This window comes from Acomys russatus, chromosome 24 (assembly GCF_903995435.1).
Source record: "Acomys russatus chromosome 24, mAcoRus1.1, whole genome shotgun sequence".
Taxonomy (NCBI): domain Eukaryota; kingdom Metazoa; phylum Chordata; class Mammalia; order Rodentia; family Muridae; genus Acomys; species Acomys russatus.
Window position 1 is genome coordinate 50,022,735 of NC_067160.1, and position 14,327 is coordinate 50,037,061.

The 14,327-nt window shown below is 45.7% G+C and overlaps 2 protein-coding genes across 10 annotated transcripts in view; one reads left to right on the top strand and one right to left on the bottom strand.

Moving 5' to 3' along the window:
* The window catches only part of Rpl12 (ribosomal protein L12), a 1,083,577-nt gene that overhangs the window by 765,297 nt on the left and 303,953 nt on the right, over window positions 1-14,327 (bottom strand). The window lies entirely within an intron of this gene.
* Ralgps1 (Ral GEF with PH domain and SH3 binding motif 1) overlaps window positions 1-14,327 on the top strand; it is a 254,600-nt gene that overhangs the window by 108,727 nt on the left and 131,546 nt on the right. For all 9 annotated transcript variants that reach the window (XR_007832900.1, XR_007832901.1, XM_051166238.1 and 6 more), the window contains exon 5: window positions 1,836-1,919. Coding sequence is in view for 7 of the 9 variants with exons in the window: in XM_051166238.1 (XP_051022195.1) it covers window positions 1,836-1,919 (84 nt within the window). In the remaining 2 variants the exon portion in view is untranslated. The remainder of the gene's footprint in view (window positions 1-1,835; window positions 1,920-14,327) is intronic.

The following is a 14,327-nucleotide window of genomic DNA, read 5'->3' on the forward strand; positions in this document are numbered from 1 at the left end:
GCTGGGCATGCTGGGTCTTTGTGGGTTAGCCTTGCCTTGGTTTTCTTATAGCCTCCAAATTTCCCTGGTGGTTCCTAGGTTCTTGGCCTCTTACTCACAGAGATTGACAAAGTGGCAAGGAAACTTTATTGGAGCAAAGTGATAGTACACGTCATGAAAAAACACGCTGTCAAGAGTAACAGCGGCCACATGAGTAGTGATTCAAGGTACATGATTATAATTTGAGGTTTCAAGAAGGAGGAGTTTGGATGCTGAGGGCTGTACTATGGGTGGTTCTCTGTTTTGATTGGCGGGCTTGAGTTATGTAAACTTTCATCACGGTGCATGTCCTTTCCCATGATGCGTTTGATGTTAGTCATCACGGTGCATGTCCTTTCCCATGATGCATTTGATGTTAGTCATCACGGTACATGTCCTTTCCCATGATGCATTTGATGTTAGTCATCACGGTGCATGTCCTTTCCCATGATGCGTTTGATGTTAGTCATCACGGTGCATGTCCTTTCCCATGATGCGTTTGATGTTAGTCATCACGGTGCATGTCCTTTCCCATGATGCATTTGATGTTAGTCATCACGGTGCATGTCCTTTCCCATGATGCATTTGATGTTAGTCATCACGGTGCATGTCCTTTCCCATGATGCGTTTGATGTTAGTCATCACAGTACATGTCCTTTCCCATGATGCGTTTGATGTTAGTCATCACGGTGCATGTCCTTTCCCATGATGCATTTGATGTTAGTCATCACGGTGCATGTCCTTTCCCATGATGCGTTTGATGTTAGTCATGTCTGCCCAATTATGCACAGGCAGGGGATGTTAAATAAGGGATCCTCCCCAAAGTTCACTCAGAGGACACAGTTTGCCTTATTGTTCAGGTACTCACTTTAATTCAGGTTGGATTGGGACTCCAGACTCGTACCTGGATATAATTGAAGTGCAGGAGAAACTTAATCCATTGTTCAAAGAGGGGAATGCCTGCAGCTCCGTGCAGGTGGGTGTTCTAACTTGCTAACAGGTTGCTAGGTTGAGTGTTCAGAGAAGGACATGTACACAGTACATGCAGGTGTGAGGTCTCAGGTGTCACGTGCAGTATTAGAGGAGGGACATTTGCACAGTACATGCAGGTGTGCAGGTGTGAGGTCTCAGGCACAGTCCATACCAACTAGAGTCCAAGGTTGCTAAACTACGCCTTGTGCTTGCCTGCCTTGACCTGACCCCACATGATGGTGACAGGTAAAACTTAGCTACTTTGGGCCATCAAATCACACTGCTAAGACTGCTGGGAAAGCAGATATATGCTCCTGCACTAGTAGTACTTTTCTCTCATGTCTCTTTGGCTGTAGAAGAGATGGGAAGGGCCAGCTTCAGGAAGGAATCCCAGGTAATCCCAGAAGCATCTCTGGTTGTTAAGGGCGTGGCCTGGGACTTTGCCTGAATGCAAGATGATGTTATGTGGCCAACAAAATCTGACATTCCTCAGGTAGATTTTAATTTTAGGCTAGCCCTGGAGCCATATCCAGGACAGGATGAGTCCTGCTGGTTTGAGCATTTGTGCCCTCTCTCAGACAATTTGCACTGTAAAAAGGCCTCTTAGTTCCAGAGCAGCTGGCAGAGTGACAGTAGTAAATATTTGACACAGAAATCTTGGGGAGTAGGGGCACAGTTGTGGGGAGTCTCCACCTCTCCTTTGAGCTACCTGAATGTTAACCTTACCTGTAGACTAGCCTTCTTCAGATCTGGGGAGCTCAGGCATAGCCAAGGCTTCAGCCAGATGCCCTGTGTATTTTGCATCCTGACTGAATTCCTGTTGACACCAACTCTGTTCTTCCCAGGAATTGGCCAGCTGCGGATGGAGTAAGAAGGAGAAACACAGCCTTGCCCCTAACGTCGTGGCCTTTACCAGGAGGTTCAACCAGGTAAGCAAGGTGCCTCGAGTGTCTATCTTCGTGGCAGTCCACTGTGCCTGAAGCCCTTCAGGCTTTCTTCCCAGCCTCCTGAGCCTGGGTCCTGGTCCTCGTTCCTCACTGCCCACTGCTGTCCAGTCTCCAGAGTGAGTGGGGACTTAGGTTCTTGTGCTGGTGTCACCTTACAGAAGCTCAGGGCCTGGGAGGTCAGGTGGGGGAATCTACCTTTACTTTCGCTTCTTGCTTCACTTTTCTGCCTCCCAACTTCTCCAGACTCCAGCATCCTGGCCTGCCCTCCTGCCGTACCTCTGTCCTGCTAGGCCTCCTGTCCCCATGCACTATGCTCTTGGCTCAGGACTCTTCTTTCCTGTTTAACTCTGAGTGTCACTTCTGCAGGGAGCACCCAGCATCTCCCCATCGAACATCCCATTGCACCTTTTTGTTTTCTCCATATGGTCCTCAACTGTCATTGCTTGATGTGTTCTGTGGTGTGAAGACTTGTATGTCCTGTGTATAGTCATGTCCCTACCACCTTGCCAATGTCAGGCTTGTGTGTTAAGGACCCTCAGTGACCACGCATGAATCAGTGAGGGGGGTGCTTAGGAGACACTTCTTGAGTTGTGCTTCCTGTATCCTGACCCTCCCGGCCCCACACGCTGCAGCTCACTTGCTCCAGCCAGACCTCTGGCTTCAAACATGAAGAGACACTTCCTCCTGCAATGTAAAGAGATGGGCTTATGGGAGCAAGCGAGAAACTCAGAGGCAAATGGACCAACTGAAGGGGCCAGCACATCTGATTTCTCCCCCAGAACCCCCAGTGCTAGGCTTCCATAGTAAGCTCGCTCAAGGCTCCCTTTGCACAAAGCATACCTCCACATAGTCCTTTTCTTGGTTTTTTGTTTTTCTTGCTTCTCTGATTTCCAATGATGACAGTGACCTAAAGGTTGCGTAGCTGTGACTAGTGCTCTGGGTGCTGGAGCCCATGTTCCCCTGGGGTCTTGTTTCAGTTGGGCCTTTCCTCTTGGAAATGCCTGGCCCTGTACATCACTGTTACTCAACCTCTTCAGCCTTCTGCTGCCTCTGCATCCATCCATGGACAGCAGAGGCCTCAGATAGATACTGGCTTGTAGTCTGGAGGCCAAGACTGGGCCTGGCCTGTGTGCTTTGTTTGCTTGCTTGTTTGTTTGATGAGGAGCCAAGAACAGCATAGAGATACCTTTGTGCTAGGGGGCCTGTGTGCAAACTGTGTTTGTTTGAATAGAGAAATGACTTGGGAGGCAGAGGCAGGCGTATCTCTCTGAGTTCAAGGCCAGCCTGGTCTACAAAGCTAGGTCTAGGACAGCCAGGGCTACACAGAGAGACCCTGTCTTGAGGAAAAAAAAAAAAAAAAAAAGGAAAAGAAGCTTCAGTGTAGTGGTGTAGTGATACACACCTTTAATCCTAGCACTCAGGAGGTGGAGGCAAAGGCAGGTGGACCTTTGAGTTTGAGGGCAGCCTAGTTTATAGAGTGAGTTCCAGGACAACACAGAGAAGTCCTGTCTTGGAAAAAACAGAACCAAAACACAAACAAAGAAGGAGGAGGAGGAGGAGAAGGAGGAGGAGAAAGAGTCAGAGTCAGATGTGTACACACTGTCAGAGGATTCAGAGTTTCCTTAACAAAACTCTTTGAGTGGGAGCCAACCCCGGCCCCACCTCTGGTCAGCCATGAAGCTCATAGAGGATGGGCCCTTGGGTACTGTAATCTGTTTCACACAGGGATTCCAGGTCATCTTGGCAAGGGCAGTACAGCCCATGTGGCAAACAGTTGTGCTGTGCCTATTTCAGACCAAGTGGTGCTGTGAGCATTCAAGCCATGTTTTCTCAAACATTATGCTCCAGGAAATGCAGGCCCATGGAGAGCCAGCAGCTTCTGGACAGCCTAGGAGTATTAGCTGGAGAACTGGCCAGAGGCCAGCCCTGGTCCACTGCTGGGATTGCTGCCTTGAAGATGAGCTCACTGGTCCGCTTATGGGTGGACCTGAACTATGTGAAGACAGGATACCTTATCAGACTCCAGATCAGAGCTACCTCCTGAGAGCCTCATAAGAATAGCAACAACCCTACGGGGAGCTAGCATAAGGATAACAGAGCGTGGCGTCTGGCAGGTAGTGGGTGTAGGTGTTGCAGAGGCTGTAAGGAAAGTCTGAGGGTCAGAAGGCTAGAAGGAAGTTGCTGGAGCATCTGGGATCCTGGGACCAAACCGAAAACCCAGTGTCAAGTGTCCTGCTCAGCCTGCCTGCCCCTCTGTGGTATCTGAATGTCTAAGGATTTGCTCATAGAACAACAGGGTGGTAGAAGTCCACTAAGGTCACCCAAGGTCTGCTGTGTGTTCCTGCCCAATGGAATTAGTTTACCCTGATCTTTTGTGTTACTGTGAGGGTCTGACAGTATCACATCTGAACCTGCTTCCAGAAAGCACACATATGTGAACTTGTGCAGAGGAATCTTAATTCAGAACATGGCTGCTCTGGCAAGAGATCACATCCAAAGACCTAGGTCTGTGTGATCTGGCTGGAATACAAACAAGCCTTTAATCCAGGAGACAGAGGCAAACCGATTAAGTTCAAGGACAGCCTGGTATAGAACAAATTTCAGGTAAATAAAAGCTTAGGTCTGGGCTTGCATGGTGGTACACGCCTTTAATCCCAAACAATGAAGGTGAAGTTAGTTTGTAGAAGGAAGCACCCACGTTTGAAAGTGATGTCCCCTGAGATCTTAGTAGTGAGACACTGGGCGTGTGTTGCTGCTGGAACCTGGAACAACAGCTGGAACCTGGAACAACAGCTGGAACCTAGAACAACAGCCGGAACCTGGAACAACAGCCAGAACCTGGAGCCTCAAAGCCTTCGCTGGAGCAGTTCTCTTTAGGAGCATCTCAAAGTGGAGCGATGAACAGCTAAACAATACCAAGACACAAAAAGCTCTGCCTCCTGTTTTGGGCTCATATATATATTTCCTCTCAGAGTCTGTAGTAAGATGTGTTTCAGTTGGCAAAGACCAAGCCCTGCACTAGGTGGTTTGTCTTCTAGTGAATAAACATCACCTGTTCTCTCACAAGTCTGTTCCCCATCCCACACTTGGGATCAGAACAAAAACATGTTTATATCCACTATATATCCCCCTTTCTATTAAAAAAATAAACTATATACAATAAAAATAATTATGAGAATTATCCAGGAAAAGTTACATTTACAAGGCTCGGTCCATTTATATTTGACAATCTTGGAGAAATTATTCCACTATCTATCCTATCCTACTGAGTCCTTTCATAGTGTCCAAAGTTTTCCTAAATCACTTTATTATAATTTACATTTATCAACATCTAAACATGTTTTAAGCTCTTAAACTAATGCTTATAGTAATAATATGGCTATCTAGTCTTCAACCCCATCAGAGACTTAAGAAGGAAATATTATCTAATATAAAGGAAATGTAGGCAAGCAACTTCCAAAAATATAGACAAGACAGAGAGAGTTGACTGCCTGGACAGTCACAGGTTTTTCCTCCATCGTTGGGGCATCCAGTCTTCAGCCTGCCAGCTCCAGATATCTGACAGACTGTTCTGTGAAGCAGGAATTTTGAAGGACTGGCCCACCTAGTCTCTGCAAAGCTGGATAGCCACTTTCTCAGTGTCGTACTTGATCACATTTTGGACAGTCAGCCTGCTGTCAACAGTAGAGCTAAGCCTTGGTCCAGTGGCTAGTCTGCCACACTTGTTTCTTTGATGCTCATCATCTTCATTGAAGTAGATTGGAGGTGCTGCTAGGAGCAGATGTATCTCTCTGTCAGAAAAGCCCTTTATTATTAAATGCCATATTCTGTAGGTCTCTGAAGTGTTTGAAGACCATCTATCTATTTATTATAGTGCATAATCATATCTATCCATCTATCTATCTATCTATCTATCTATCTATCTATCTATCTATCTCTTTATCAATCAATCAGCATATCTATCTCAGTATATCTAAATAGACAAGCATTGCTTGTTTCTAGCCATCTGCTTAACCTTGAAAACATATATAAGAAACTAAATAAAGCTTCTTCTGTATTTAACAAGTATATAACAAGGCTACAAATAAGATTTATAGGTGACTAACTACTAACTTGTATCTCCAACCATCCTGAACAGTTTGTAATAGTTGGCTCTCATTAGACTAGACCTTTACATCACATTTTTAAATGAGTTGCATATGTACAAAACATTAAGCAGACATTGAAAAAGAATCTATCGATATACAATATGTATAATACATAAAGCAGAAGTTGAACAAAATGATCTTAAATTTCTATCGATCTACAATACCAATGTAAAATATTTAAGGCTAGTAGATTCAATAATCTACCTTTTATCCTATAGTTCTATATCCTCCCCTTTTATCCTTCCCTTTTCCCTTCTTTCCCTTAACACTAGATAGGATAGAAAAATAAGAGAGAAAGAAGGGTAGAGGGGATGTAGCCTTTGCTAACTTATAACCAACCCCCCTAGACAGTAACAAACATTGGTAACCCACCCAAAACACACACCCCACCTATTGGGAATGGGAGTGTCATGTTCTCAAAATTACTTTTTGTTGTCTGGGGGCAAAAACATCTTTTGGGTACCCTTAGAAAAATAAGATATTGACTAAGTGCTGGAAAAGCTAGCTGTATCTGTTTCAGTCCAGTCTTTTTGGGATCGATCCTTTGGGCTAGCCCTTTTAAAGTTGATACACCTGCAAATTCTTGAGGAAACAGTAGTGGAGGCAGCCTTTGAGGTTGAATCACCTGGGCTACCTGCTTAGTCTTCACTATTATCTGTTTTTTTTTTTTTTTCTCTGAAAATAAGCAAACTTTTGAAAGTATTAGTTAGGTACATTTCTACACATATATGGAATATCCAAGGTGTACAAATTAAAGATAAATGCCTGCCCTATTTTTGAGCATGTATAAGGCATCAACTTTATACTTCTGTTTGAGCTGTAATATCTATGCTGTATGAAAGAGTGGCATGTCATAAGGATGAGGTCCTTAAGATTCCCTTGCTTTATGCACACATTCATGTTTCAGGCAGTAGGAGGTCTTCCCTAGTCAGACCTAATCTTTATAAGTTTTGTCAGGAACCATATTTTTTCATTCCTTGTAGATAGATGAGCATAACCACATCCCCATCTCAAAACTATTGCAGGTTTCCTGTCCACTGCCAACACATCCTTATAATATATTGGTTATCCTAGTTCCTCAGTTTTTTTCTATAACCAAATGTCTCTCAGCTGCTGTTGTTCCTTTTTCATCAACATTAAGAAAATTTAAAGTCAACAAATCATTATTTAATATGTCCCTGGGGGTCTTTATGCTTCCTTTTTGTTTAATAAGCATCTCTTTTAAGGTATGATTAGCTCTTTCTACAACTGCTTGTCCTGTAGGATTGGGTAGTATACCAGTAATGTGCTTTATATTAGAATATGCAAAACATTTCTTCATCTTATTGGATACATATGCAGAAGCACTGCAGCGCATGGCTTCCCAGAGCAGCCTGAAGGAATCCAGGAAATCGTCTAGTCCCCTCTGAGTAGCCATCCCCCTAGAGTCTCTCATATGACCTTCATGACACTCTGTTTGCTTTTTGTTCCCTAATAAGGACACCTCTTCATTCTCTCACTTCTGAGCTTAGACTGTCCACCACCTTGTTAATGCAGTTGTCCAGAACCAGAGAGTGGCTTGCGGACTCAATAGGCTTCCAACACATGGGACACTCTGCTTTCTGTTTCATCCACTCCTTGATACAGAAGGAGCAGAAACTGTGGGCACAGTTCAGGTGACGGCTTTGATGAAGTGTTCTGAGCAGATAATGCACTGTAGCTCGTTCTCCAGCATGTCATTCATGTGCTGAGAGCGTCCTCCTTCTGTGCTTAGGCCTTGTCCTTTTTCTCCTTGGTCTGCTCCAATTCTTTGTTCTTGGCTTGAATGATTTTCTCAAAGTCCTTCTTGCTTTGATTTAGTCCTTCCATTAGAGCCCGATTCTGGAGGTGATGTTCCCCTTCCTGGAAGTCTTCTCCAGCTGCTCCACTCTTGCTTGCTGCTGAGCCTGCTCTGCATACAGCCGAGACTGTAAATCTTGCAGTTCCTTTTCCATCCTCACAATTCTCTTTGAGCACCCCTTTTGGGTCTGCCTGCTTTCCTGTTCCTCTAGAACCTTTACAACCTCTCTGGCTTCCCGTTTTTCTCCATCCCCTTCTGCACACTGGTGCTCGGGACACCTGGCACGTGGAGCAATTGTGGGAAACACTGGCTCTTAGTTACCAGGTGTTCTCCCTTTACCAACGGTGCGTTTTGCTTTCCAAATGCTTCAACTTCTACCTGCAAATTCTCTAGTTGTACTGCCAACTATGCAGTCCTTTCCAGAGAGATAGAATTTACTGACCCTTCCAGTTTTCATATCTTATCAGTCTTTCTTCTCATCTTTTAAAAAATGTAAAACAGTAAAAAGACAAAGGAAAAAAACAAAAAAATCCCTCTGGGTATAAAGCAGGAAAGGGTGGTTCTGGGAAGAAGAGAACATTACAGATTCACTGTAAACAGAAGAGCAGAGGCACCTGGGCCAGTGGGACAGAATGCAGGCTGAGACTCTGCTGGGACAGCTGAAGCGCCCACCCTCCCGCCTTCCCTCCCTCTCTGTCTGTCTCTGTCTCTGTCTCTGTCTCTCTGTCTCTGTCTCTCTCTCTCTCTGTCTCTCTCTCTCTCTCTCTCTCTCTCTCTCTCTCTCTGTGTGTGTGTGTGTGTGTGTGTGTGTGTGTGTGTAAATGAATTTAGATACAGACTTTAGGCCTTTAATGAAAATTAACTCAAAAGAGATAAGATACTTAAACGTGAACCTTTAGGAGACACAGACAGGGAATCTCTATGCCCTCGGATTTGATGAGCTATTAGAAACCAAAAGATGCCTGTGGGGACAGCCAGTAAGTTGGGAATTTAAGACTCAGATTTTTTTTCATTGTGTAAAAGACATGGTTAAAAGCATGAAGACAAAGACTGGGAGCTGTGTGTGCGAAGGACCACAGGTGTCAGCAAATGACCGTAAGAAGAGGTTGCGTGTCTTTCCTCCATGGTACAGAACAGCCACGGCTCTCAGTGGGGCTGCTGAGGAACCGGGGCAGCACAAGTCACTCAGTGTTGGGCATGCAGGATGGCACAAATGTGGTCCAGCAATTACCTTCATGCACCGACCCAGAGGCAAACACACACACACACACACACACACACACACACACACACACACACAAAGAGAGAGAGAGAGAGAGAGAGAGAGAGAGAGAGAGAGAGAGACAGACAGACAGACAGACAGACAGAGAGACAGACAGACAGACACAGGCAGGCAGGCAGGCAGAGACAGAGACAGAGACAAAGAGAGAGACAGAGAGACACGGTGTGTGTGGAGATTAGCACAGCAATCTTCATGGCAGCTTGTTAATAGTCATTAAAGATGAAGGATCTGAGATGACCTCTTCCACAGGGGTGGGCAAACACGTGGGATAGTGTTTACTTAAAAGTAGAATGAGCTGTGAAGTCACACAGACTTAGGGGACTTGTCAGTGTATATTTCAAGGTGAAAGCCAGTGTAGAAGACTACCTGGTGCTTTCTGTTCCCTCCCCTGTCTTTCCATGCATTCTGGAAAAGGTAAAACTACAGAGACTAGATAGATCCATAGTTTGCTTGAGAAGGAGAGGCCTGAGTTGGTGGAGCACAAAGGAGCCCCTGTTGCCAGTTTTGTCTTGTGCTGCAGGGGATTGAAACGCAGAGCTTTTTGCTTGCTAGGCAAGTGTTTACCCAGTGAACCGCACCTCCAGCCCAGATCTGCATGTGTAAGAGGGTGAGGCAATTCCGTGTATGGTGAAGGTGGATATATGGCAGTGTCTTTATGAAACTCCACAAAATGTTAAAGCACCAGGACTTCAACACACACTAACTAGAACCTTCAACTTAAAGATGGAGGGCTCCTAGAGCAGATGCAAACAAAAGACTAGTGAGCACATAACGTGCACACACTCACAAGACTGTGACATGACTTTCTTGGAGGGCAAGAGCGATGGTGCTGACCTGAGTTAACGCTGGGTCACAGGGGCATAACTATACAGAGCACTGTGTCCTGTCTGCAAGTGCTCTTCCAGCAGGCTAACAGTTACAAAATAGTGCTGAAGGATGTGAGCTAGCACTGGACAGCTCAGGTATGCACAGCAGATCCTGGGAACTGGTTTCTGTCTGGTGGAATGGGAATTACAGACAAGCAAAGGGAAAAGCTAGAGCCCATATGCTAATAATGGCTTAGAGTTGGGAATAGCAGTATGAATTCATATGAATTTTACTTAAAGAGTGACCAGGCAGTGGTGCCATACACCTTTAATCCCAGCACTTGGGAGGCATAGGCAGGTGGATCTCTATGAATTCAAGACCAGCCTGGTCTACAGAGAAAGTTCCAGGACAGCCAGGGCTACATACAGAAACTTTGTCTCAAACACCCTCCCCCCCAATCTGTTTGCATAGAGAAATACAGCTGTGACTGTATACATGGCTAATATATGCATACACACACATACACACATACACTGAAACATGTATACATGTACACACACAGGTATGCACATGCACAGGTACACTCAGAGGCTCACATGTACTTATGCACACATGCTCACACATCCTAATGCACACACATTGAACATACAGCTATGCATATGCAAACACTCACACATGTTCACATGAACACACACATTAACACACATTCGAATGCACAGACACATACACATGAGTTCTCTCTCTCTCTCTCTCATGTGCGCGCGCTCGCTTTCGCTTGCTTTCCCCACTGAGAAGGCCAAAAGCGTCAGTAGTCCATTCAGCAAGCTAATCTCAGAAACAATTTTGTTTTCTAATAGTATCATCTAATAAATGAAACCAGAGTTCCTTGGAGAAAAGACAAATTTTAGGACTGGGCAAGGAATGTGCAGGATGAGCCTGGAGCATGTGTAGTCCAGAGAGAGAGCATCCAGACCAGCAAACCAAAACAGTTGGGATGTATCAGAGGTGAGTGTGGCCAACTGAATGCTAGGGATGAATAGGTAAAGTGGGAACAATTAGAGCCACAAAATAAAAGCAGGTGTAGCTTAGCTCCATTCAGGAAGAGTGAGCAAGCATAATTCCACTCAGGAAGAGTAGGCGAGCACAGCTCCACTCAGGAAAAGTAGGCGAGCATAATTCCACTCAGGAAGAGTAGGTGAGTATAGCTCCACTCAGGAAGAATGGGCGAGCACAGCTCCACTCAGGAAAAGTAGGCGAGCACAGCTCCACTCAGGAAGAGTAGGCGAGCACAGCTCCACTCAGGAAGAATCGGTGAGCACAGCTCCATTCAGGAAGAGTAGGTGAGCATAGTTCCACTCAGGAAGAGTGGGCGAGCACAGTTCCACTCAGGAAGAATGGGTGAGCACAGCTCCACTCAGGAGAGTGGGCGAGTATAGCTCCACTCAGGAAGAATGAGTGAGCATTTGTTGTTAATGGGCATTTACTTTTTTTATTTTTATAAACGTTCACCAAGCCAGGTGGTGGTGGTCACACCTTTAATCTTAGTACTCTGGAGGTGGGGTGAGGGGTGGGGTGGGGGGGGGGGGGGTGTCTCTGAGTTTGAGGTCAGCCTGGTCTACAGAGCGAGTTCCAGGACAGCTGGGGCTACACAGAGAAACCGTGTCTTGAAAAACCAATAAAATAAAGTAAATAAATGTTTATAAAACACTTCTGTATTTTATAGGGTAAACCTTTAAAAAGAGAACATGCTTTAAATCTGTAGATGGGCATATTTATGCTTTCTTCAAACTATTTCTATTTTTACTCCCCAAATCACTGTATAATTGTGCCCATTTTCTCTACTCTTTAATACACAAAAAACTTTCCTCAAACAATAATAGGAAGAAGACAGACGTCACAACAGAAAGATGAACAGAGGACCCAAGCAGGCAGATACACATGGCTTATAAGAGTTGGAGCAGGGCTAGGCGTGCAGCTCAGCTGAGTGTTCATCCAGCACACGCAAAGCCCTGAGTTCAGTCCAGGCACCACATAAACCAGGGGTGGTACACACCTCTAATCCCAGAACGCAGGAGGGAAAAAAATTAGAAAAATAACAACAACAAAAATGCCAATTAAAAACTACAAAAACCCAAAAAAACTAGCTCCCTGGATTGGCATGAGAGAAGGGCGAACACACAGTGAGCTGCGTCTGGTGTGCTGTGCCGGGGGGTGGGGGGGTGGGGGGTGTGGAGTGGAGTGGGTGGGGTGGGATTGGGGGCCAGTGGATGTGGTGGGGTTGAGGCATACAAGAACACAGATCAGTTTAAGCTTACTAGTCAGCCCCTGGAGGCCAAGTTCTTTAACTATGCTTTTCACACACATGTTTAATCATTCTGCCTTCGAAAGCTTGTCCTAGGGCCTTAATAAAGAGTCGACAGAAGCATGTGTCTGTCTGAAGGTGTTCAGCACAGTGTTGTTTATCACTGGAGACTTAGAGCGATGACCCCACGGTTTGGGAATTGGCTAAGTGAGTGGTAACCATGGTGATGACAATGAAACAACTCAGATGCTGGAGAAACCTTAGATTAAAAACGTAACTTTTCTAAAACTGCTTGTGATATATATTTAAAATTTAAAGTTTTAATAGGAAAAGCCAACCATGGGTGCTAGGTATGGGGAAAAGAAGACTAGGACAGAAATCATAGTTTGTCACTGTTGGTCTGTGAGCCTGAGCTTGCAAATGACCTGTCTTTTGTGCTTGTCTTTACTTTCTTTGTCTTTTTCATCTGTTAAATGTTGTAGAGAGCAGAAGACCACATACTCTGACCCCATGTACCTTCTTTGCCTGTCTCCGTCTGCGTCTGCACCGTTACAGCCCCTCTACAATGGGTGGTGTCTTAGCTCTTTCCTTTCTTGCTCCACTGAAGTTTGGTGGTCTGCACCGGGTCTTCTGTCCTCACTGCTACACCACACAGTCCTCCCACAACACGGTCAGCCTCTCAGCCGCTCTGGGTCGTGTCGTCCAGGGTGGCACCGCAGTCCTGCCTTACCACAGAAGCTCCTTCCATCTGTTGGGCCCATACTGCAGTTCCCACACTCTGAGCTGCAGCCATCACTACAGCTACCTTCCACTGCAGGCTTTTGTAGGGCTCTAACCCCTTTGTTTTTTCCTCACAGTAGGCCAGATATGGAGTTACAGTGGCCGCCTACACAGTGTAGGGGTCCATGCAACCCTGTTGATTAACTGTTGCCTCAGAGGCGCTGCACACTGTGTGCAGGTCCCTAATCCACTCTGTCCCTTCCAGAATCAGGCCAGGAAAGTGTGTGAGGTTTTGGCATGCAGGAATTACACATATGAAGTATCACACTTGAGGCTGTGTGGCATAGAAACTGCACGTATGAAATATAAGCTCCACAGGCTTCTGTTTGGTGCCCAGAATATAGCTGTCTCTCAGAAGCAACTGGTTAACGTTGGCGTCTGAAATTAATTTTGACAATTCCTTGGAAAAAATGATTCTACAGAAAGCCAGGCATGCCCTGCAGGCAGCCAGGGCTAACTACCCGGAGGCAGCATTCCTGTGACGCTCCTGCTTCATGTAAAGGGCCAGTTGCTGCTTCTCAGTGCCTGATGTTTTCTCTTTGTGGAACAGCAGCAACTTAGTCAGGAGCAGGTGTGTTTGTGTGCAGCAAGCGTCAGGCTGCCCTTTGCTGCCTCTTTCCTCATCAAGTGAGGCGTTTCTACGTCTCACCTTCTTCCTCATCATGCTCATGCTGTGCTGTCTGTCCACCATTTCTCCGCCAAGCTTTCCTGGCTGTCTCGGGCAGGCGCCACTGTCCTGATGCTAATGAGACATAAACTAAGCATTTCCCAGCATTCCTTGAATGGCTGCTTGCTGTGTTTTCTTGTTGTGCTGTGAATCAGCTTCATGCTGATAGACAACTTTCTCATTGTCACCAACAGACCCAGGGCCCAGGAGTCACAAATGAGAGGTCAGGCATGAATAAAGTTCTACACCAAAGCTACCTTCATAGCTGGCCCATACTTCTCAGCCCTAGTTAATGGCAGACCTCTTTTAGAAAGGGAAGTTGGGTGGTGGTGCACGCTGTTAATTCCAGCACTTGGGAGGCAGAGGCAGGCAGATCTCTGAGTTCAAGACCATAGTGAGTTCAGGACAGACAGGGCTACACAGAGAAACCCTGTCTTAAAAACAAAAGCCCAACTAACCAGAAAACCAAAGTGAAGTTTGTTGCAACTGTGCAGATACCAGCAAATCCTCCTTGTGTTGGGCTCAGTTGAGGGTGTGGACTTATGGAAGGTGCGGCCAGTAGACAGTTCCCTTTGTCTGAACATC